We start from the raw sequence: 25,294 nt of genomic DNA, 5'->3' as shown, positions 1-25,294 counted from the left end.
ACCCTAACCCTAACCCTAACCCTAACCCTAACCCTAACCCTAACCCTAACCCTAACCCTAACCCTAACCCTAACCCTAACCCTAACCCTAACCCTAACCCTAACCCTAACCCTAACCCTAACCCTAACCCTAACCCTAACCCTAACCCTAACCCTAACCCTAACCCTAACCCTAACCCTAACCCTAACCCTAACCCTAACCCTAACCCTAACCCTAACCCTAACCCTAACCCTAACCCTAACCCTAACCCTAACCCTAACCCTAACCCTAACCCTAACCCTAACCCTAACCCTAACCCTAACCCTAACCCTAACCCTAACCCTAACCCTAACCCTAACCCTAACCCTAACCCTAACCCTAACCCTAACCCTAACCCTAACCCTAACCCTAACCCTAACCCTAACCCTAACCCTAACCCTAACCCTAACCCTAACCCTAACCCTAACCCTAACCCTAACCCTAACCCTAACCCTAACCCTAACCCTAACCCTAACCCTAACCCTAACCCTAACCCTAACCCTAACCCTAACCCTAACCCTAACCCTAACCCTAACCCTAACCCTAACCCTAACCCTAACCCTAACCCTAACCCTAACCCTAACCCTAACCCTAACCCTAACCCTAACCCTAACCCTAACCCTAACCCTAACCCTAACCCTAACCCTAACCCTAACCCTAACCCTAACCCTAACCCTAACCCTAACCCTAACCCTAACCCTAACCCTAACCCTAACCCTAACCCTAACCCTAACCCTAACCCTAACCCTAACCCTAACCCTAACCCTAACCCTAACCCTAACCCTAACCCTAACCCTAACCCTAACCCTAACCCTAACCCTAACCCTAACCCTAACCCTAACCCTAACCCTAACCCTAACCCTAACCCTAACCCTAACCCTAACCCTAACCCTAACCCTAACCCTAACCCTAACCCTAACCCTAACCCTAACCCTAACCCTAACCCTAACCCTAACCCTAACCCTAACCCTAACCCTAACCCTAACCCTAACCCTAACCCTAACCCTAACCCTAACCCTAACCCTAACCCTAACCCTAACCCTAACCCTAACCCTAACCCTAACCCTAACCCTAACCCTAACCCTAACCCTAACCCTAACCCTAACCCTAACCCTAACCCTAACCCTAACCCTAACCCTAACCCTAACCCTAACCCTAACCCTAACCCTAACCCTAACCCTAACCCTAACCCTAACCCTAACCCTAACCCTAACCCTAACCCTAACCCTAACCCTAACCCTAACCCTAACCCTAACCCTAACCCTAACCCTAACCCTAACCCTAACCCTAACCCTAACCCTAACCCTAACCCTAACCCTAACCCTAACCCTAACCCTAACCCTAACCCTAACCCTAACCCTAACCCTAACCCTAACCCTAACCCTAACCCTAACCCTAACCCTAACCCTAACCCTAACCCTAACCCTAACCCTAACCCTAACCCTAACCCTAACCCTAACCCTAACCCTAACCCTAACCCTAACCCTAACCCTAACCCTAACCCTAACCCTAACCCTAACCCTAACCCTAACCCTAACCCTAACCCTAACCCTAACCCTAACCCTAACCCTAACCCTAACCCTAACCCTAACCCTAACCCTAACCCTAACCCTAACCCTAACCCTAACCCTAACCCTAACCCTAACCCTAACCCTAACCCTAACCCTAACCCTAACCCTAACCCTAACCCTAACCCTAACCCTAACCCTAACCCTAACCCTAACCCTAACCCTAACCCTAACCCTAACCCTAACCCTAACCCTAACCCTAACCCTAACCCTAACCCTAACCCTAACCCTAACCCTAACCCTAACCCTAACCCTAACCCTAACCCTAACCCTAACCCTAACCCTAACCCTAACCCTAACCCTAACCCTAACCCTAACCCTAACCCTAACCCTAACCCTAACCCTAACCCTAACCCTAACCCTAACCCTAACCCTAACCCTAACCCTAACCCTAACCCTAACCCTAACCCTAACCCTAACCCTAACCCTAACCCTAACCCTAACCCTAACCCTAACCCTAACCCTAACCCTAACCCTAACCCTAACCCTAACCCTAACCCTAACCCTAACCCTAACCCTAACCCTAACCCTAACCCTAACCCTAACCCTAACCCTAACCCTAACCCTAACCCTAACCCTAACCCTAACCCTAACCCTAACCCTAACCCTAACCCTAACCCTAACCCTAACCCTAACCCTAACCCTAACCCTAACCCTAACCCTAACCCTAACCCTAACCCTAACCCTAACCCTAACCCTAACCCTAACCCTAACCCTAACCCTAACCCTAACCCTAACCCTAACCCTAACCCTAACCCTAACCCTAACCCTAACCCTAACCTAACCCTAACCCTAACCCTAACCCTAACCCTAACCCTAACCCTAACCCTAACCCTAACCCTAACCCTAACCCTAACCCTAACCCTAACCCTAACCCTAACCCTAACCCTAACCCTAACCCTAACCCTAACCCTAACCCTAACCCTAACCCTAACCCTAACCCTAACCCTAACCCTAACCCTAACCCTAACCCTAACCCTAACCCTAACCCTAACCCTAACCCTAACCCTAACCCTAACCCTAACCCTAACCCTAACCCTAACCCTAACCCTAACCCTAACCCTAACCCTTTAACCTTAACACTATACGAACGCAATTTTTCATTGTCCCCAGGCTTCCAAACCGTAACCCCGTCCCCCTCCAATCCTAACCCCGTAATTCTCTTACTCCTTCCCCCCCACCCCTCTTAAAAAAAAAAAAAAAAAAAAAGTTTCCTTCTCTCTTTTTTTCTTGCTTTTAGCCGGCCATCCGCTAGAAGGGAATAGGGAGTAACGAAGGTTTGACATCAAAGTAGCGTTTCGTATAAGATTTGTTTGGCAAAATTTGACAACTTTTATAAAAGCCAAGCACTAGTTCAAACTGAAGATAATAAAACGAAATCGAATGATCTCACTTCTCAAACCACTGAGCTGCCATTGGTCGGCAGTTTCATGTTTGGAGACTATTGAGCTGCCATTGGTCGGCTGTTTAATCGTTGCGATTGGTCGGCAGTTTTATGGTTGGAGACCATTGAGAGATATAAAAGGCACTTTTTTTTATTTTGAGCACAACATTAAACGCTTAATCGTTAGATGTTGTTATAAAGACACCCTTAGAATGCCGAATTGAAAAAAAAACGAAAACAAAAACAAACAGAAAAAAAAAAAAAAAAAGAAACCGAAACGGGCATTCTTTTAAGCATAACGTTAAAAGCTAAATCGTTAGAGGTTTTATTAAAAAGACACCTTTAGAATGCTAAAGACAAAAACGTAAAGTTTTGCTTTCCTGGCCACAAGCGATAAAATTGTTAGTAAAACCCAATGTTCGAGTACTCGAACAGGTCCGCTCAACCGTGGATAAAGGCGGAACTAACACACACTACCAACTAGTCACTGTGTTGGTCTGCTGAAATTACAACAGTCCATGAAAAGTATCTCGTAGAAAAGTCTTAATTTTGGATCATGGGCGGGCTGCTCAAATGAGCACTCTGCCTAATTGAAGCAAAGGGAAAAAAAAGAAAAAAGAAACCGAAACGGGCATTCTTTTGAGCATAACGTTAAAAGCTAAATCGTTAGATGTTTTATTAAAAAGGCACCTTTAGAATGCGATGTCCTAAAATATTTTCCTCGATATTTTAAAAAGTAAACAAATACAAAACTAAGTCTCACAACTGGCGACAACTTTCAATAAGCAAACAAAGCAACAACCTTCCTTTCGAATTCTTTATATTTTAAACTAAGACGAACAAAGAAAAACAAAAACACAAACAAAAACAAAAACAAAAACAAAACAGAAAAGGGAGAAAGAGTGAGTCGACTGATTTTGCTAAACTGCCTTAGACGAGAAGTCATAAACGTTTGCTGACATGTTAAGACATTTTAAGCCTTTGCTATTATCATGAGGCTTTTGCTCCACGAGCCAAAAAAGTACGCTAGAGTTGACAAACTGCATCGCGGTCGAAAAGTGTAATTACGCCAACACTTTTATCCGTTTTAAGCATTTCGTTTTCGCACGAACAACAATTAAAGCAGCTCGTTGAGCTTAACGACGTTCGTATTTTTTTTTCGAAGCCAAAACTTCGGCTATAAGTAGAATGAAGAGGCACTTCGAAAAACAACAAAGCTGTTCGCAGTCGATAGCAACGAGCGACAACATCTCTGCGAGTCTGGCATCAAGGTAAACATTTTTTTTTTACATTTTCATTTGTTAGTGCCACTTTTGTGTACATTATTTTTTTTTATAACTTGCTTGTATCATATTGCTATTAAGAAAACAGCGTTGTGTATCCTAAACGTGACATAATTGGCAATTATCCGTAACTAAAAATAAGATAGAAATTACAAACTTGATACCATATTTTAATTACTGTAACAAAACTAGACGTCATCGCGTGAGAAAAAAAATGTTTATGACACATAACCTCTTGTTTTGTTTTTGTTTTTATTATTTTATTTATTTATTATTTTTTTTCTTCACTTTTTCCTTTAATCTTTTTTCTTTCGTCCAAAAAGCGCTTTGATTTTGCCTCGCCACAAGCGATGAAATCGATAAAAAAACCTGCTCGGACATTCTCAATTTTCAACAACAAAAGCAATCAAAGTTCTAGCTTTCGAGCACGTGCGCCAACAGGTTGATGAAACCGTTCAAACAAGCTCGATCGCTAGAATTTAAAAAAAAAAACAAACCAGAAACAAACCAAAATATAAAAAAAAAAAACAAAAACAAAAAAGGACATCTCTAGAACGCTTAAGTTTTATAAAATGTTTTCCTCTGCGTTTTTAACCAGCTAAACTGTCGTAAAGTTTTTTCGGTGCAGTTCATTTAAAAAACTTAGTTTTCAACTTTTAAACGTTTTAGACTTCTCGTTTAAGGCAGTCGAGAGAAATGAGTCGACTCACTCTCTCTCTCCCTTTTCGGTTTTGTTTTTGTTTATTTGTTTTTGTTTTTTCTTCGTTTGCCTTTGTTTGCTTTTCTAAAAGTTGTCGTGCCATGCGAGACTTAGCTTTTTTTTTTGCTCAAATTGAGCACAAGTGAGATTCTAGTCTTGAAAGTGTGCAAAGTGTGGGCCAATCTGGTGGCTGGAGTGATGACACGTGAGTGCTGGAAATTCCAGACTTTGAGCGGATCCAGCGTACATAGAAAGAAAAAGTAGCATTCACGTGGGTCTCTCCTAAGCGTGCCATTGGTCGGTCTGCTGTCCTTAAGTACCCCCCTCCCCCCCCTCAACGTCACGTTTGCTCAACTTTCTCGGTCTTTGGCGCCCAAAGAAAGCTCGAGGAAGGATAAAAATGGCGAGGTTTCGGTACTGCGTTTTCTGTTTTTCTTATTTGTTTTTGTTTGTTTGTTTGTTTGTTAATTTATTTAATTTTTTTTTTGTTTGTTTCGTTCGTTTGTTTGTTTGTTTGTTTCGTTTGCTTCGTTTGTTTTGTGATGTTTTGTTTTCCCTTCTTGATGGCACAAAACAGAAGCAAACAAGACTTTCGGTTATATTCGGTTATATTCGGTTCAATAAAAGTTTGTTGGTTTCTGCACAACAACAACAACAACAACAACAACAACAAAAGTCCCTCTGTCCCTCAAAAGCAGTTTCTCCTCTGTCCTAAAGAAGAGCCTCTTTGTAATCGATCTTGTCTGAATGCAGCTCTCCTTTTGCCTACAGGTTTTTATTCCAACCCTTTTGTTGTCGTTAGTGCCATGTTGTTGTTATTGTTATACTCTGTAAAAGCAGTTGTTGCTGTTGTACTTGTTTGTTGTTTCTAAAGACACTGTTGTTGCTGCTGTTAGCGCTGTTAGTAATCACCCACTTGGCTTGTATTTTTGTTTCTTGTTTTTGTTTTTTGTTTTATTTATAAACACTCTCTGAGTAAGTGATGCTGTTGCTGTTGTTGTTGTTATAGTTGCAATGAGTGTTTGTTAATGTTCCCCCACTTGGCTTGTATTTTTGTTTTCTGTTTTGTTTTGTTTTTTGTTTTTTTTGTTTTTTTTTTTCTCAACACTCTCTGAGTAAGTGATGCTGTTGCTGTAGTCGTTGTTATAGTTGCAATGAGTGTTTGTTAATGTTCACCAACTTGGCTTGTTTATAATCTATTTTATTTTATCAACACTCTCTGAGTCAGTGATGGTGTTGCTGTTGCTGTTGTCGTTATTATGCTTGCAATGGGAGTTGTTACTGTTCACCCACTTTGCTTGTTTTGTTTTTATTTCTTTATTTTATCAACACCCTTTGAGCCAGTGATGCTGTTGCTGTTGTTGTTGTTATAGTTGCAATGAGTGTTGTTAATGTTCACCCACTTTGCTTGTGTTTTTGTTTTTGTTTATCAACACCCTTTGTGTCTTGATGCTGTTGCTGTTGTTGTTGTTACAGTTGCAATGAGTGTTTGTTAATGTTCACCAACTTGGCTTGTTTATAATCTATTTTGTTTTATCAACACTCACTGAGTCAGTGATGCTGATGCTGTTGTTGTTATTATGCTTGCAATAAGTGTTGTTAATGTTCACCCACTTTGCTTGTTTTGCTTGTGCTTTTGTTTTTGTTTATCAACACCCTTTGTGTCAGTGATGCTGTTGCTGTTGTTCTTATTATAGTTGCAATGAGTGTTTGTTTATGTTCACCAACTTGGCTTGTTTATAATCTATTTTGTTTTATCAACACTCACTGAGTCAGTGATGCTGATGCTGTTGTTGTTATTATGCTTGCAATAAGTGTTGTTAATGTTCACCCACTTTGCTTGTTTTGCTTTTGCTTTTGTTTTTGTTTATCAACACCCTTTGTGTCAGTGATGCTGTTGCTGTTGTTCTTATTATAGTTGCAATGAGTGTTTGTTTATGTTCACCAACTTGGCTTGTTTATAATCTATTTTGTTTTATCAACACTCTTTGAGTCACTGATGCTGTTGCTGTTGGTGTTATTATAGTTGCAATGAGTGTTAATGTTCACCCACTTTGCTTGCTTGCTTTGTTTGTTTGTTATTTTTTTTTTTTTTTTTTATCAACACCCTGTGAGTTTATGATGCTGTTGCTGCTTTTGTTATTTTACTTGTATTTATAGTTGTTACTGTTCAGCCACTTTGCTTGTTTTTTAATCTGTTTTATTTTATCACCACTCTCTGAGTCAGTGATGATGTTGCTGATGCTGTTGTTGTTATTTTACTTGCAATGATAGCTGTTACTGTTCAGCCACTTTGCTTGTTTTGTTTGTTTTTTGTTTGTTTGTTTGTTTGTTTGTTTTATCAATATCCTTTGAGTCAGTGATGCTGTTGCTGATGCTGTTGTTGTTATTATGCTTTCAATGAGAGCTGTTACTGTTCACCCAGTATGCTTGTTTATTATCTATTTTATTTTGTCAACACTCTCTGAGTCAGTGGTGCTGATGCTGATGCTGTTGTTGTTATTATGCTTGCAATGAGAGTTGTTTCTGTTCACCCACTTTGCTTGTTTTGTTTTTTCATTTGTTTTTTTATTTGTTTTTTTTTTTGTTTTTGGTTTTGTTTGTTTTTTTATCAATACCCTCTGAGTCAGTGATGCTGTTGCTGATGCTGTTGCTGTTTTTGTTGTTGTTGTTGTTATACATGCAATGATTGTTGTTACTGTTCAGCCACATTGCTTGTTTTTTTAATCTGTTTTGTTTTGCCAGCACTCTCTGAGTCAGTGATGCTGATGCTGATGCTGTTGTTGTTATTATGCTTGCAATGATTGTTGTTACTGTTCAGCCACATTGTTTGTTTTTTTAATCTGTTTTGTTTTGTCAACACTCTCTGAGTCAGTGATGCTGATGCTATTGTTATTATGCTTGCAATGAGAGTTGTTACTGTTGTAGTTTTGTCTGTCATTAGTCCTTGTTAGCAAGTTCTATTTGCCCTCTCTTGCCTTTTTTCAACACAGTTTCTTTCTTTGATTCATATGGTTGCGAGATCCTCTCAAACTCAATCTCTTTATTTATTTGTTTCTTTCTTTTTTTTTCTCATTCACCTTCTCATAATAGCAATCACTGCTGCCACCATGCATGTAAGGCTAGTTGCTCTCATTCTTCTTCATTTGCTAGTGGAAACTTTGTTTCTTCTTGTCGCTCTCTTTTCTTTCTTCTTTCTCTTTTGCAGAGGGTTCGAAAAAACACAGCTCTTCCCTGCAGTTGTGAACATTCCAGGATGGGATGCAGGCAGAAGAAAAAAACTCTCACTAACTGTTTTCTTTTTTTAGCATAAACCGTTGCAAACAAACACCTGAACATGTCTTCTTCACAAGAAAACAACACTGTTGTTGCCCCTTCTCTGAACTCTAAAGCGAAAAAAAAGAAAAGAAAGCAGTCACAAGAACAGAGAGACTTAAAGCTCAAAAAAAAAGTCAGGGCCGCATTAGTTGCAGCGTGTGGGTCCGTAAACAGGGTTGTACCTTTCTATGGTACCAAGAAGAGGTACGCTGTTAGCTGTCCGATGTCTTTGTGCAAACATTCGTCCACAAACATTAAAAGACACTTGACTAAAAAAGATCATTCTTGGACTTTGGATGAAGCTTCCATCTTTTACTCTGCAATGGTCAGGAAGTTTCAGCATGCTCGTCTCGAACGCAAGTCCGGCTGTCCAAAACCTTACCCCTGTTTGCAATGTTAGAAATATTACGACCGACTGGACATACACTTGAAAGAGACTCATTTCTACGATTCCAAGATGATCAAACAAAAGATTGCAGAGGCAAAGCGATACGACAACGAGAAGCTCTATGTCCCCCAATTTATTCGACCTGCCTTCTTTGGTATTAAGCCAGTAGCTGAACAAGCGTCTGCATCAGGCTCTGCATCCTCTGCTCCTGGGCCTTCCTCGTCTTTTTCTTCTCCGGTTCTTTCCTCTGATCCTCTTTTAAGCTTGCCCTCATCAGTTGCTGGTTCGTCCGAGGCTCCTTCTGCAAACCACTGCACCTCTGTAGAAAACAAAGAGCTGAAAACCGAATCCGTCCTAGACTCTGATTTTAATTCCTTAAAGCACTTGGTTTCCAACTCCTCCGTCTTGACAGAAGATAAGAGACTTTTGTTTCAGCTGGACAAAGATGCTTTTCACTTTTATTACCAGTCAGCAGATGAGCTCTTCAGAGATTTTGAAAAGTGGCTTGTGGTAGCCAACAACAACACTTTGTCACAAGCAAAGATCTACAAAAATGCAGTTGTTGAAATATTGACATGTTGTGACAGCACGCTGACGCTGCACCCGAACGCTCTCACCAATTCCAACGTTTTGGAGGATAGATACTTTTCCATGCACTTTAAAAACATTCAGCTCAATTCCAAGCTGAGTGAACTTGACCAAACAAAAGCCATGTCTTGTCACACGTTGTACAACCGCCTTGTCTCCCTTTGTCTCCTGTTTCGTTTCAGTGAAGCCAGAAACGTCTATTTCGGACTTTCTCATGAGGCCATCCGACGTTTGCGCTGCAAGGTGGATGAGTTGCGAAAAGTGCTGAGGCCCTTTCGTTCTTTGAGGAGGAGCCTTGTGAAAAGCAAAAAATGCATCAACATCATCAATGTCAGTTTGCTGACCGAATATGGCAAGTCTGCATACGTAAGAGAGTTGGTGGAATCGATTAGAAAGCCGTCTCTTATACCGACTAGAGACAATGCTGTGTCTCTACGAAACCATCTTCTGCTCTCTGTCACTGTAATTAACAGTTTAAGAAAATCTAACATTGCTCTTTTAAACATTAGAGACTACATGGCTGCTGAGAAGAGTGAGTGTGGATATTGCATTGTGCAAGAGCGCTACAAAACAGCATACAAGTACGGAGCCAAAAACATTCTAGTGCCGAACGACTTGAAAGTGTTGATCGATATTTATTTGCTGAGATACAGAGACCTTCTTGTCAACGACTCTCACTACATGGCTGCAGACACCAAGACTGTTTTGGAGTTGAGCGACTGCTACAGGCCCCTTTTTCCATCGATGAGACCCAACAAAGACGAATGTGTGACACTCGGTGCAACTAGAGTGCCTGTTTACCAAATGGGTTCCTCTGCTATCACCTCTTGCCTGACGTCCTGCTTCAGAAAAAGCCAAGTAAACATTCCCATGAAGCGTCTTACTCCCACTTGCATTCGCGGTTCGATAGCCACTTATTTTGCCAACAACAGCAAAGAAGACCGCGAGCGGTTTGCTACACTCTACATGAAGCACAGCAGGAACACAATGAATTGCTTTTATGTGTCCCAGTGGAACGCTGCAGAGGAGTTGCGCTTTGCCCTGGGCATCGGACAGTCCTTCGGAGTAATAGAGTCTTTGACTGTTGAAAAGTCTGAGAGACCACCAAAGAAGGAGAAGGATGTGATGGACTGGCTCCAAACTAATGCAGAGGAGTACGGTTTTCATGAGGTTGAGGACATCTTTCAGGAAGATTTAGACTCCGGTTCTGACTCTGAAGAATGTGCTGCTACTTTCAGCTGTACCACAGTGGTTCCGTTTGCTCCAGCTGTAGAAAACAATGTTCCTTTAGAGGATAGCAACGACCATGCCGTAGATTTCTTGTGTGAACCTACCTCAACTCCTGTTTCGTCTGTTCCATCTGAACAAACAATCGCTGGTCCAGTTCTTGAACTATCCCCTGCCCTTGCACAACTAGTTCCTAATGAACAAGCTGTTTGTATGGATGTAGATCAGACTCTAGCTGTTCCTGTTGGCACAGCTTGTTCTCCTCTTGCATTAACATTATTTCCAGATGAACCGGATTTTATTGAGCACCATGCAAAACTTTCTCCAGTTTACTTTAATGAGCAAGTGGTTGCCAAACCTGTTTCTGCTTCTCCTTCTCAGCAAGTCGCTTTTTGTCCTTCAAAAGAGGTCTTTTCTGTTCCTCTGACTCCTAGCCTTGTTGCTTTTCAGCAAACATTGGCCAAACCCAGTTTGTTTCTTTCATCTGATCCAGTTTCAGCTGTTCCAGTCCAACAGGCTGGTACTGTTCTTGCAAAGCAGCTCTCACCTTATGCTGTTCAATCTGTTGGTAGCCTATTTTGCCAAAGTCTTGCCTGTACATCCAGAGGTAAATTCTTTTTGATTTTTGATTTTTGTGCAAATCTCAACACGCTTTCAAAAAATGAAAATGCCCAAATCAACTCCTTGCCCTATTGTTATTGTTAAAGCTGTAAAAAAAACAAAACAAAACAAAAAAACAACACAGAAGTGTGTTTGTATTTGTTGCAGGACTAATTCTGTGATTGCTTAAATGTTTATACAAGTGAATGATACTAAAACTGATTATGTTTTAGAAGTAAAAGATCCAAGAAGAAAAAAAATCAAGTTGGAAATGCCATCTTTCACTCAAGAACTCATCGGTAATGTAAAACCTAATTTATACAAAGATATATAAACACAAACCTCTTCTTGCACAATTTCAGATGGTTAACTGTTAACAAAAACTAGCCATCATTGCTAAGTGCACTTTTAGAAAGTTGTGTCTACCCGATTTCTAATGATGAAGTTAGAAACATCACCGTTAGAAATCATGCACAGCTTGTTATCATCTCTAACACTTAGAAACTGTTGATGGTTTCTATGAATTAGAAAAATGAACATGGTTTTATTTTATTTCAGGATCAACTCAGCCAAGAACAAAGGAAAACAAAGCAGAAGTTAGCCAATGCCAAGTAGGTAATCTTTCAAAAACCAGTTATTGCTATCAGTGCAAATAAATAAATAAATAAAAAAACAGAATAAATCTTGTCTTACTTCAGAACCAAATAAATATTTGATTTAATCACTTTGTGTTATGACTTGAGTTTGTAAAATCTTAGATGAAATAGTTGAAAAGCTGAATGCTTGCCCTGGCCACAACGAATGGTTCAACACCAGAAGTTTTCCTCGATGTGCAGCTTTGGTGTTGGCATACATCTTGCAAGACGTGTTTACAGATGTAAGCTCAAGTTGCTCGTACAAAGATTACCTTGGCATCTTGGCAAATCATAGCAGTGACAAGCTCATTCATGTCTTGCAAAAGTACTCCTACCTAAGCCATATTAAAGACAAAATTAAAAACATGAAGCTAAAAATTCAAAAAGAGGGTAGTTTAGAAAAGTTTGTTCAATATGGCAATATCGTGAGACCATTTATGTAGTTTAGATAAGTTTGTTCAGTTTGGCAATAAAGATGGGCCTTTTGTGTAGTTTGTTTTATCTACGCTTTTGCAAATATTTTTATCTGTTTCGCTAAAGACATAATAAACAAGAAGTTCTGTTAAACTGTTCTCACATTTCTTATTTAAAGATAGTTCAAACTTTTTTTTATCTTTAAAAAAAAAAAAAAAACGAAGTCGTTTTGTTATTCTGTTAAAACCTTTAATAGAGTTGCATTTAGAATTACTTCTGATGTTTTTAAGAGTTTGTTAAAAAGCAAAATAATATTTCCTGTGATGTTAAACTGCATAAGTGAAATTTAAAAAAGGAAAACTGCTCCAACCATTTTTCGGAAAAAGAAATCAAAAAGTTCTTTATTTTAAAAGATCTAGACATCCATTTCTTCTTCAGCAAAATAGCGAGGCTTTTTTATGAACTCTTACTCTCTATTTTTTCATATATTTACACAAAGGATTTTATTTAGTTCAATGTAAACATACATAGAAGTATATTATGTTTTTTTTTTGTTGTTTTTTTTTTATGCAGTCTAACTTTTGTTTCACTTCTATTTTATTTTACGTTTATCTTGTATTTTATCATGCCTTATTGGTTTTTGTGTTTTGTGATGTCAAGCTACATAATCTAAACTTAAAAGAATGAAACTAGGCTAACTTTTCTAGTAGAATATTATGTTGTTGGTTTTGTATGCAGCCTATTTTTAGTTTCATCTATATTTTATTTTGCGTTTATCTTATATTTTATCTTGTCTTTTTGAGTTTTGTATTTTGTAATGTGAAGCTACATAATTTAAACTTAAAAGAAGAAAACTAGGCTAACTTTTCTTTGAAAAATTGTTCAAAAACTACCTTACACCGATAGAGAAAGCTCACGAATTTAAAAAGTTGCATCTATTCATCTTCTTCTTCAGCAAAGTTAAGCTTTTTATGCACTTTTACTCTCTAACTTACCTATATTTGCGTAAAGGATTTTATTTAATTCAATTTAAACATAACTAGCAGAATATTATGTTGTTGGTATTGTATGCAGCCTAACTTTAGTTTCATCTATATTTTATTTTGCGTTTATCTTATATTTTATCTTGTCTTTTTGAGCTTTATATTTTGTGATGTCAAGCTACATAAGCTAAACTTTAAAGAGGAAATTTACGCTAACCTGTCTTTGAAAAACTATTCAAAAACTACCTTTAAAAATGTAGCGAAGCTTTTTATGCCTTTTTACTCTCTAGCATACCTATATTTGCGCAGAGGGTTTTATTTAATTCAACTTAAACATACCTGTTAGATTATTATGTTGTTGGTTTTTTATGCAGTCTAACTTAAGCTTCATCTATTTTTTATTTTACGTTTGTCTCATATTTTATTTTATCTTTTTGTGTTTTGTATTTTGTGATGTCAAGCTGCATAAGCTAAACTTTAAAGAGGAAAACTACGCTAACCTTTCTTTGAAAAACTATTCAAAAACTACCTTTAACAAAGTTGCGAGGCTTTCTATGCGCTTTTACTCTCTAACATACCTATTTTTGCGCAAAGGATTTTATTTAATTCAATTTAAACATGCCTTGTAGATTATTATGTTGTTGGTTTTTTATGCAGCCTAACTTTAGTTTCATCTATATTATGTTTTAGGTTTATCATATACTTTATCTTGTCTTTTTGAGTTTTGTATTTTGTGATGTCAAGCTGCATAAGCTAAACTTTAAAGAGGAAAACTACGCTAACCTTTCTTTGAAAAACTATTCAAAAACTACCTTTAACAAAGTAGCGAGGCTTTCTATGCACTTTTACTCTCTAACATACCTATTTTTGCGCAAAGGATTTTATTTAATTCAATTTAAACATGCCTAGTAGATTATTATGTTGTTGGTTTTTTATGCAGCCTAACTTTAGCTACATCTATTTTTCATTTTACGTTTGTCTTATATTTTATTTTATCTTTTTGTGTTCTGTGATGTCAAGCTACATAAGCTAATGTTAAAAGAGGAAAGCTGCGCTAACCTTTCTTTGAAAAACTATTCGAAATCTATTTTTGAGATAATCTAGATTTAAAAGAGGAACACTACGCTAATTTTGCTTTGAAAAAACTCTCGAAAACTACCTTATTCGATAGAGATAGCACACAAATTTAAAAAATTGTATCTACTCATCCACTTCTTCTACAGCAAAGTACTGAGGCTTTTTATGCACTTTTATTCTCCAACATACCTATATTTGCGCAAAGGATTTTATTTAACTCAATGTAAACATACATAGAAGAGTATTGTTACCCGTTTATTTTATGCAGCCTAACTTAAGTTTCATCTATATTTTATATTGGGTTTACCTTATATTTTATCTTGCCTTTGTTAGTTTTGTGTTTTGTTATGTCAAGCTTCATAATCTAATCTTAAAAGGGGAAAAACTGCGCTAACTTTTCTTTGAAAAAGTACTCAAAAAGGACCTAAATCGAGATAGATAGCTCACAATTTTAAAAAGTTGCATATAGTCATCTTCTTCTTCAGCAAAGTATCGAGGCTTTTTATGTATTTTTACTCTAACTTTCCTATATTTGCGCAAAGGACATTATTTAATTCCACTTAAACATGCCTAGTAGATTATTATGTTGTTGGTTTTTTATGCAGTCTAAACTTTATTTCATCTATATTTTACGATTAACTTATATTTTATCTTGCCTTTTTGAGCTTTGTGTTTTGTGATGTCAAGCTACATAGTCTAAACATAAAAGAGGAAAACTACGCTAAACTTGCTTTGAAAAACTATTCAAAAACTACCTTTAACAAAGTAGCGAGGCTTTTCATGCACTTTTACTCTCTAACATACCAACATTTGCGCAAAGGATTTTATTTAATTCAATTTAAACATGCCTAGTTGATTATTATGTTGTTGGTTTTTTATGCAGCCTAACTTTAGTTTCATCTATATTATGTTTTAGGTTTATCATATACTTTATCTTGTCTTTTTGAGTTTTGTATTTTGTGATGTCAAGCTGCATAAGCTAAACTTTAAAGAGGAAAACTACGCTAACCTTTCTTTGAAAAACTATTCAAAAACTACCTTTAACAAAGTAGCGAGGCTTTCTATGCACTTTTACTCTCTAACATACCTATTTTTGCGCAAAGGATTTTGTTTAATTCAATTTAAACATGCCTAGTAGATTATTATGTTGTTGGTTTTTTATGCAGCCTAACTTTAGCTACATCTATTTTTCATTTTACGTTTGTCTTATATTTTATTTTATCTTTTTGTGTTCTGTGATGTTAAGCTACATAAGCTAATGTTAAAAGAGGAAAGCTGCGCTAACCTTTCTTTGAAAAACTATTCGAAATCTATTTTTGAGATAATCTAGATTTAAAAGAGGAACACTACGCTAATTTTGCTTTGAAAAAACTCTCGAAAACTACCTTATTCGATAGAGATAGCACACAAATTTAAAAAATTGTATCTACTCATCCACTTCTTCTACAGCAAAGTACTGAGGCTTTTTATGCACTTTTATTCTCCAACATACCTATATTTGCGCAAAGGATTTTATTTAACTCAATGTAAACATACATAGAAGAGTATTGTTACCCGTTTATTTTATGCAGCCTAACTTAAGTTTCATCTATATTTTATATTGGGTTTACCTTATATTTTATCTTGCCTTTGTTAGTTTTGTGTTCTGTGATGTCAAGCTACATAAGCTAATGTTAAAAGAAGAAAGCTACGCTAACCTTGCTTTGAAAAAGTACTCAAAAAGGATCTAAATCGATATAGATAGCTCACGATTTTAAAAAGTTGCATATAGTCATCTTCTTCTTCAGCAAAGTATCGAGGCTTTTTATGGATTTTTACTCTCTTATTTACCCAAATTTGCGAAAAGGACTTTACTTAATTCAACTTAAACATGTCTAGTAGATTATTAAGTTGTTTGTTTTTTATGCAGCCTAACTTTAGTTTCATTTATATTTTATTTTACGTTTATCTGATATTTTATCTTGTCTTTTTGTGTGTTGTTTTGTCAAGCTACATAAGCTAAACTTAAAAGTGGAAAGCTACGCTAACCTTTCTTTGAAAATCTATTCAAAAACTGCCTTAGACATAAGCTAGATTTAAAAGAGGAAGACTACGCTATTTATGCTTTTAAAAAACTTTCGAAAAATACCTTAATCCATTGAGATAGTACATGAATTTACAAAGTTGTATCTAGTCATCCACTTCTTCTATAGCAAAGTAGCGAGGCTTTTTATGCACTTTTGCGTTCTAATTTATCTCTGTTTACGCAAATGGTTTTTGTTTATTTCTATGTAATGATATACAAAAGAGTATTTTGTTAAAGATTATGCTGCAGGAGCTGCGTAAAAAAACTCTGGCGACCTTTCCTTAAGAAAAAAGCAACTGAAAGACATGTGCGAATTAGAAAACTCAAATCGCGATTCACCAAATTAAAAGACGAAAAGAACGAACTTTAAAAGCTCTCACTAGACATTTGTGTTTATGATAGGCAATGCAGTTTTTGATTTTATGCAGCCTAACATTTGTTTCATCTATATCTTATTTTACGTTTATCTTATACTTTATCTTGCCTTTTTGAGTTTAGTATTTTGTGATGTCATGCTAAATAAACTATACTTTGCTAATTTTTATTTGAGAAAATATTCAAAAACTACCTGAATTATAAGCTAGATCTAAAAGAGGAAAACTACGCTAACTTTTCTTTAAAAAAATATTTAAAAACTACCTTAAACATAAGCTATATCCAAAAGAGGAAAACTATGCTAACTTTTCTTTAAAGAAATATTTAAAAACTACCTTAAACATAAGCTAGATCTAAAAGTGGAAAACTACGCTAACTTTTCTTTGAAAAAATATTCGAAAACTACCTTTAAACATGATTTAGATTTAATAGATGAAAACTACGCTAACATTTCTTTGAAAAAACATTCAAAAACTACCTTTAAACATGATTTAATTTTAAAAAAGGAAAACTACGCTAACATTTCTTTGAAAAAATATTCAAAAAGTACCTTAATCGAAAGAGATAGCACACGAAATTAAAAAGTTGCATCTAGTCATCCGTTTCTTCTTCATCAAAGTAGCGAGGCGTTTATGCACTTTTTATTCTCTAATTTATCTCTATTTACGCAAATGGCTTTTGTTTATTTCAATGTAAAACTTTTCAAAAGAGTATTTTGTTAAAGATTATGCTGCAGGAGCTGTGTAAAAAAACTCTGGTGACCTTTCCTTAAGAAAAAGCAACTGAAGTAGATGTGCGCCTAAGAAAATCCAAATTGCGATTCTTTAAATTAAAAGACATATACAACAAACTTTAAAAGTGAGACTATTTTTACAAGCGTATTTGGTAAAGATGAAATGTCCTTATGACATTTTAACGTTACGAAAAGGATTTTCTTCTGTTCAAATATTTATTACAATTTAAAGTGTTAAATATGTTACAGAAAAATGTTACAGAAACGACCTAAAACGCCTGTTATATTAATTTAAACGAACAAAATAGATAAAAAAAAAAAAAGAAAAGCTATCATTTAAAAAAAAAAAGAAAAAAAGAAAAGAAATAGAAGTTGAGGAAAAATAAAAATAAGAACTTCTAACAAAGAGCTCTTCTTTTTATTTTTCAGATTTTAGATGCTTAATTCCTTGGAATGAAAAGTTGAACTGATGACCCACTACTAAGGTTGTTCCTAGCCTTCCGTTCTCAAACTAGGCAATTCTGAGAGGCTGTTTGATTAAGTACCGTTGATAGTAGTATTGCACGTAAGAGACTTCTAAAACTCTGATTATTAATTCCTTGAATGAAGAGATGACTTCATACTCACTAACGAGTTTGTTTTTAGCCATCCGTTCTTAAACTAAGCAAAACAGTGAAGTTGTTTTATTAAGTATCACAGTTTGCTGATTTGCACATGCACCATTGCCGAAACTGTGATGCTTGGTTCCTTGATTGGATTGAAGAAGCTCATCACCATGCTTTTTACAAGCTGTCCGTTGTTATGTTTTGCAATTCAGTGGTTCTGTTTTGCAATTCATTTTCTGTTTGTTTAAGGTGGTAGAGCACAATTAAAATACAAATATTTGATCAAAATATGAAAAAAAAAATTTTTCATTCATCTTATTTAAAATTTTATCCTCTTTCTTTTGATGTTAGTATGAAACTGAAACTATTTTTGGAAATGTGTTAAAAACCTACATTTGCAAAATTATTTACCTTAGCAACGCCATAGCAACCACAAACATACCCTCGTTTATTATATACGTTGAGCAAAATTGCAAGCTAATTTGTCTTTTTGTTGTGTCTATCATGCTTCTTATTGTTTATTTATCAACTTTGCTTTTAAAGAAATTTGAATTTTGAGAATTTTGTTTTTCTTTATTTTGTATTTATTTTTGTTTTTTCTGCAAGTTGAGTTTTTCATATTTTATCAAGATTTCAAAACATGATTTTTTCTGATTGAATAAAGCTTTTGTTCTGAAATTTTCAGGACATATTCCTAACAACATTAGAATTCATTTGACAGATAGATTTTATTTAATTGTTTTTAAAACTCATTATTTTTAGATTTAACTTCTTTAAACTGCTTGTAAATCGTACTAAATTTAACTTATCTTAAAAAATAGGTCATATCTTTACATATAAAAGGACTAATTAAAATTCTATCTGTTAAATGGAATAAAATAAGTTCATTAACAGATCTGCAAAGTTTAATTAATGGTTCTTAAGTCTAACTCAAGTTAACGTGTTTTGAAAACATAAGAATTAGATCTTTATTTACACTGTTTTTGCGCCATTATGGGTTTTTGGTAAAGTTTTTCAAACTTTTTTTTTTGCAAAAACATTTCATTTCTCTTAGTGAAGCATTTCTGCATATTTTTAAAACTATTTTTTAAATCTTTCATGAAAAGTGTCTTTTTTGTGCTCTACCACCTTAAGTATCATCGATGGTGGTGTCGTGCATGCAAACTTTCCGAAACTCTGATGCTTGTTTTTCTTGAATGGAGAGATGAGCTTATACTTTAGGTGACTTTTAAAACTGCAGTAATTAGTGCCTCGAATGGAAAAACGAACTCATTCATTACAGACCAAGGTTGTTCCTGGCCATCCGTTAACATATTAGGCAAACAGTACAGCGAAGCTGTTTGTTTTACAAGCTTTTGTCGTTTCGAGAAATCACTACATTAAGCATTCGATGGTGATACGCGACTGATGGCCAGGTTCTGATTTTCGAGTGAAAAGAAGAGTCGCATCCGGCCACCGGTCGGCTTTCGACGCAAAACAGCTGTACACACTCGTCCAACGTCCAGTGACTAACTGTTGCAACGAGAAAGTTAGCTTTATTTGTCGTGCAGATTGTCCGCTTTGACGTAAAATGCTAGAAATTTGCTGAACGCTCGGTTTGCGCCGCCCAAGAGTCATTCTGTTTCTGCGTTGCCAGCGTCTGTCGGCTAAATACAACTGTAGACTCCGCGCAAGCTTTTTCACCGCAAAAGTTGTACAGAGCCACACCGAAGGCTAAAATCGACTTTAAGGTCGAAGGTTAAAATCGACCCTAGAGTTTTGAAAACGACGTCACGAAATTTGCAAGACATCATCGAAGAAAATTACGGCGGCCAGATGCAACTCTTAGTACTAACTCTACTAATATTAGTACGTTAAGCATTCCAGTCGAGAGATCAGACGTTTTTTCGTCACCTAAGAGACCGGCTGATGCGTTTGCGACGCTGCGGAAAGAAAGAAGATGGCAAACCACAGGGTTGTTACCGTAACAAACCTCCGTGAGTACCTCCATCTCGAGTGGCTTTTGAAGAAACGTTCGTTTTAAACTCAAAGGGATGGTTGTTAAAGCTCACAAACGCCTGGTTAACGATTTTCTAACGGCAGAGACCGTGTTTACAATGGATACAGACCGATTAACTGAGCCCAAAGCGCAAGATCTATCAGAAAACTCCTCTAGGTCGATGCAACGAGACGACTAGACACGTGCGTCTAAAGGCATTTTACAATTGAAGGACGCCCCTCGTGGGCCCTTTAACCCTAACCCTAACCCTATGTTTAAACGAATGCAGAATTTTCAGATATAATCTTCGGTTTTTCTTAAATAAAAATCTAACTGAAATAGATATCAAAATAATTATTTTTCCAATTTGGTAAATAGGTTATTTGTTAATAGAATAAAAAAAAGTAGGTTTTGACTCATCACCGTTTACACAGAAATTTCATTAAAAGGTTGGTGATACAAACTAAGAGGTTTCACGAAAGTTTATACGATTTTATTTAGGATGAATTATTTGCTAATAAATTGAGAAATTCGCTGCAAAACTTCTTTTCGCAGCGTATTTATCAAATATTTAGCAAATAATTGAGCAGTTTTTCAATCAAAAAATTCATCACAACATCATCAGGCAGCTTTTAATTCATTAAAAATCAACTTGAAATATTGTAAATTTCAAGTTAATTTCAATTGCGTGCAAATCGGTCGAAAATCAGTTTTTAGTGACATCAAATGGCAAGTTATTGGTATGGCGCGGACAAAAAATCACACAAACGTTCAAATAGGCAAAATACTTAACATTTCTGAACATTGCGTTAGAAAAACCATTAAAACCTAGGAACTTATCAAGGACGTCTCCGACATGCCGCGTACTGGGAGACCATCCAAACTAAGCAACCGTCACAAAAATGGTATATTCAGAATGAGCAGAGAAAACCCCAGACTCAGCTACAAATAGCTAGCACAAATCTTCAATGAGTCAAAAAATAATCCAAAAGTTAGCAGAGAGCTCATGAGACGAACATTGTTGGACAAAGGTATTGGAACGTACATAGCTGCTAGAAAACCTATTCTTTCAATCACGGATAAACGTAAACGACGAGTGTGGTCCAAAGAAAGGCTGGAATGGTCTGGAGAACAGTGGGCAAAAGTTATTTGGAGTGATGAAGCTAATTTTCAAGTTGTAAACCGCAAAGGAAGAATCTATGTCAAAAGATTTGCAACTGAGAAATACTCAGACAGGTTTTTGCAACATCGTCGATAAGGCGGTGGAGGTTCGGTTGGCATCTGGGGATGTTTTTCTCACAAAGGTATAGACTTCTGTGAGCTGTACGAAAGCCAAATTAATCAATACAGCTACAAGAACGCATATGAAACGTGTTTAGTTCCATCAATCAGACACTTGTATGGCAGAAGCAAGCAATTCATCTTTCAACAAGACGGGCACTTGCTATTGTAAACAGGAAGTACAAAGAATATTGATTAAGTAAATTCACAGAATGCAATAATTGCTTCTATTATGTTTCTAAAAATAAGAAATACCACATTAAACTATTATTTTTACGATTTGGGTAGGGTGTATACTTACTTTCTGCCGCAATAGTAAATATATATATATATATATATATATATATATATATATATATATATATATATATATATATATATATATATATATATATATATATATATATATATATATATATATATATATATGAAGATTGGTGCTTAATTGAAAACATTTGTTTGAATGGAGGAAAATGTACCAATTATGCTGAAAGAGTTGAAATTTATGATGTGTGTTTGTGTGCTTGTAAACTTTGTTAGAAGTTGTTTAAATATTGTTAATTAATCTTCATGTTTGAATATTTAAACCGCATGTAATAATTCACCTTTTGCAATTTTAGTTTATATATGTATTATACTGATGGATGGATCGTATGAAAATTTAACAATTTTTTATATCAATGAATCTAGATGTACTGGTAATTATTATGGATTAAGGTGTAGTATGATGAACGCACTTTGGTAAAATTACTTTTTCTCAAAAAATTTGTTTTTTGTTAAAGACAGGGTGTTTAAACCAGTTTTCACATAAAGAGAGTTATTATAGCAAAAATTTAAACCATAATGGTGCAATGACTAAAAAGGTTGACCAAGATGACTCTTTTTTTTGTTTGCCAGGGCTGCACTCAACAGCTCCTGTTATACCAATGTCTACATTGTCATAAGTAGACTTCGTTATGTCGCTGATGGAAGTTGAACTGGAGGAGACCACCAACTCAAAGCTGTTATGAAGCACATTGACAGAACTGCAGAGTGCTAATGCCATCCCATATCTACTTCAGCGCATAGCTCAAAGCAGTCCTTTTGAAAGTCACAAACTAGTGAAAATTGTTCTGGGAAAGGAAAGAAACTATAGCTGTGCGCAACAACTGTTTTTGCTTTGTGTCAAACTTAAGCACCTTCAAGCAGAATGTACACAGCTTCAGTAAACAGCTTCTTTACAAGGAATATAACACATATATGGAAAATAATTTCCTTTTTTATTTTATTATTATTTTTTTTTTTTTATAAATTTTTTCAAACAGCTTTTAATTTTTTTATTTGTTTTTAAAAATATAGCAAATCAGAGTTGTCCTGTCCGTTTTTTTCATGCAAGAATCAAAAATGCATTAAAGCCGCATTTCTTAGTGATTGGGATGATGATTGTTATGATGTAATTGATGAAACTCCACCAGTTTGCCATATGCAACCAAGATGTAAACCAGGACGAGCCGTGTTCCTCAGGAAGTTGTTTGTGATGGTATTGAAGTTTGTAAAGATTGCTCAGACATTGCAGCTCTACACCTTTATGTCAAGGGTTTCAGTTTGAATAAAAGTTTGTATCAATAAAAAAAACGTGTGAGATAGATATAATGATTGCTTATTTGATAATGATGAGTAAAATTGTGATTTTGCCTGTAAACTTGGTTTTATAAGGTTTGGATTTAGTTTAATTTCAAAGTAATACTTAATTTAGCATTAAGAAAATGATTGGATTCTTTAGAAAAATGTTTAGTAATAAAGCTTGCATTACTTTCCTCTAGATGTCTTGATACGTTTCGATGCTTCGTTTCGTCTGGCTTATGTGATAAACAGAACGATTATTGCAATAGGTTTGATGAGTCTATTTTGCAACCAAGATTGCTGCTCTCAGATTTGCGAACACCTAAATGTTCTTATGAAGTGTTTATGTTATGAAGGATTTTAGTATCACATTGCTAGATGAGTGGCTGTCTTTTAAGGAAACAAGTTTACAGTGAGTTACCAAAATGGCTTGATAACTTGATTGTTAGTAAATTAGCTTTTATTTCGTTTTTTTAATGCCTAAATGCAATGAAGTTCTGCATTATTTTTTTCAATTGGGATTTGCAAACTAGTTAGAAAGAAAATAACTTAAATAAAAGTAGTCCAGGAAAGTTACAATGCAAATATCGTTTTAAAACCACTCTGTTAACTTGAAAGTTGCTCATTTAAATTCTAAACGTCAGTTATATTTTTCATCAGTTTGTTTTTTAGTTGTAATAGAGTATCATCTGTTTTTTTTACTAACACACTTTAAATCTCAGATTTGTCCATAAAATTTTCGAGAGTTTAATGATAATGCTTTTACTTAATTGTCTGTGACATAAATTTGAATATGTAGCAATTTTTAAGAATAAATGTCAATTTATCAAAACTGTTCTCTTATAACAATATGTACCTAAAAAATAACACTCATAAGTTAAGAATATAAGAGTGATAACCATTTCACACCAATCGAACATTAATTGAGTTTTATAACAGAATATACTGAGGACGGCAAATAGAACTTTAACACTTTAACGATTAAACCTTTCCAATTCCTCACCAATCTACCCCTAAACCTCACCCTTTCCTAACAAAGTAGCTCCCACGCCCTTAACCTTGTTTCCAACCTCCACATTTACCTTTCACACAACACTAAACCCAAACCATACCTTTACACTACTAGGAAACACGGATTCTGGCTCATTTTCATTTTATACCATTGTTGAACCACGATTTTTTTTCGCAAATCCGCTTCGATATTTTCCATTGTCCTTTTTTGAGGACAAACCAATGACTGTAAAATCCGTGAGGTTCAGACCAGCAGTGCTTGCAAAACTTTTTAAGCTCTTCTTTTTTCATGTCGCTGGAAATGTGATCGCGATAAATGTGGTCCACATTTTTGTCATCCTGAGGAAATAAGCAAATAAAACTTGTATTTTCTCGGATGGTTTGTCTGGGAAGCATGAAATAATTCTGCGCTAAATAGAAGCAATCGACGTTGGAACGTCTTCATCTGATATAATATTTCTTGCACTTAACTTGCTTGGTCAATTGCAAATCGTCAAAAATCATCAAATTGTTTTTTGATGCGTCAAGGTCTTCAGGATCCGGCACGTCATCCGCTGTTTCATAAAACTGACACTCAATGTCTGCTATATCGCTCCAATATTTTGAAATTTCCTCAATTCATTCAGGGCTCATGTTTAGTTTTTCAATCTTCCTGTGAATGTTGAACAAATCAAGAATAATTTCTTTTGGCAATTTCTTTTCGAACGAACTTTTAAGTATTTTGTACTCTGGCTGAAAATGAGATTTCCCAAACACTTGCAAATGGTTGTAATCCAGCCATCCAGGTCTCAACAGCAAATTCAGAAGCAACGTTTTTCCACAACCAGACTTTTCAACAATGATTCCCCGAATGCTCCTCGGAAGCAACTTGTTGTTGTTCCTTTTGCTCTTACCTATGACATGATTCCATGACAAGTCGGTAATTTCCATTTTTATCTCAAAAAAATTAATTCTAATATAAAAATGTCAGGGATTATAATCGACTTGGACGGAAATTCAAACGTGATAACAACGGATCTTTTAGAAAAAGTTGTTTTTGAGAACGGAAAGAGTTACGAGATGGCTTTTCTTGGTCTTGAGACGTACAATAGCTTTCCAAACATTACAAGCAAAAACAATTTTTTCAGGTACAGCATGAACAACGGAGTAAATTGGGAGAACATCACCATTCCAGATGAAAGTCATGATATCATCGAAATTAATAATTACTCGCAAAAGTCCGTTTTAAGCACATTAAAAAATTACGCGTCTCAAAGTGCGAGTTATGTTGCTAGAAATAAAATCAGTTACTCTTCAGACAACATTAAAATTGGATACAATCTTAATACTTTAAAATCAACCATCAAACTGGGTGTGAATTAATTGATGGATTTGAACGTGAACAACAGCATTGCGACAATTTTGGGGTTCACGTTGGATTCTAATTCAGAGTATGTGTCTGACAATATCATTAGATTTTCA

At 35.8% G+C, this 25,294-nt stretch overlaps 1 protein-coding gene and 1 long non-coding RNA gene across 2 annotated transcripts in view; both read left to right on the top strand.

Moving 5' to 3' along the window:
• Positions 1 to 4,037: 4,037 nt before the first annotated feature.
• On the top strand, positions 4,038 to 12,186 carry LOC149880548 (uncharacterized). The gene is made up of 5 exons (XM_090070922.1): positions 4,038 to 4,241; positions 8,262 to 11,081; positions 11,308 to 11,373; positions 11,633 to 11,689; positions 11,833 to 12,186. The coding sequence occupies exons 2-5, from the start codon at positions 8,729 to 8,731 to the stop codon at positions 12,150 to 12,152; spliced, it is 2,796 nt and encodes a 931-aa protein (XP_089927048.1). The 5' UTR covers positions 4,038 to 4,241; positions 8,262 to 8,728; the 3' UTR covers positions 12,153 to 12,186.
• A 6,835-nt stretch (positions 12,187 to 19,021) lies between these two features.
• Positions 19,022 to 25,294, top strand: part of LOC149880540 (uncharacterized) — a 186,998-nt gene continuing 180,725 nt past the window's right edge. Inside the window, exon 1 of the long non-coding RNA XR_016446395.1 lies at positions 19,022 to 19,094. This is a non-coding gene — a long non-coding RNA (uncharacterized LOC149880540). The remainder of the gene's footprint in view (positions 19,095 to 25,294) is intronic.

This window comes from Hydra viridissima, unplaced genomic scaffold, assembly GCF_058129835.1.
Source record: "Hydra viridissima isolate aposymbiotic clone 2 unplaced genomic scaffold, HvirCarnegie_v1 scaffold_13, whole genome shotgun sequence".
NCBI classification, from domain to species: Eukaryota; Metazoa; Cnidaria; class Hydrozoa; order Anthoathecata; family Hydridae; genus Hydra; species Hydra viridissima.
The sequence above is the reverse complement of the archived record's forward strand: the minus strand, read 5'-3'. Positions and strand labels throughout refer to the sequence as shown.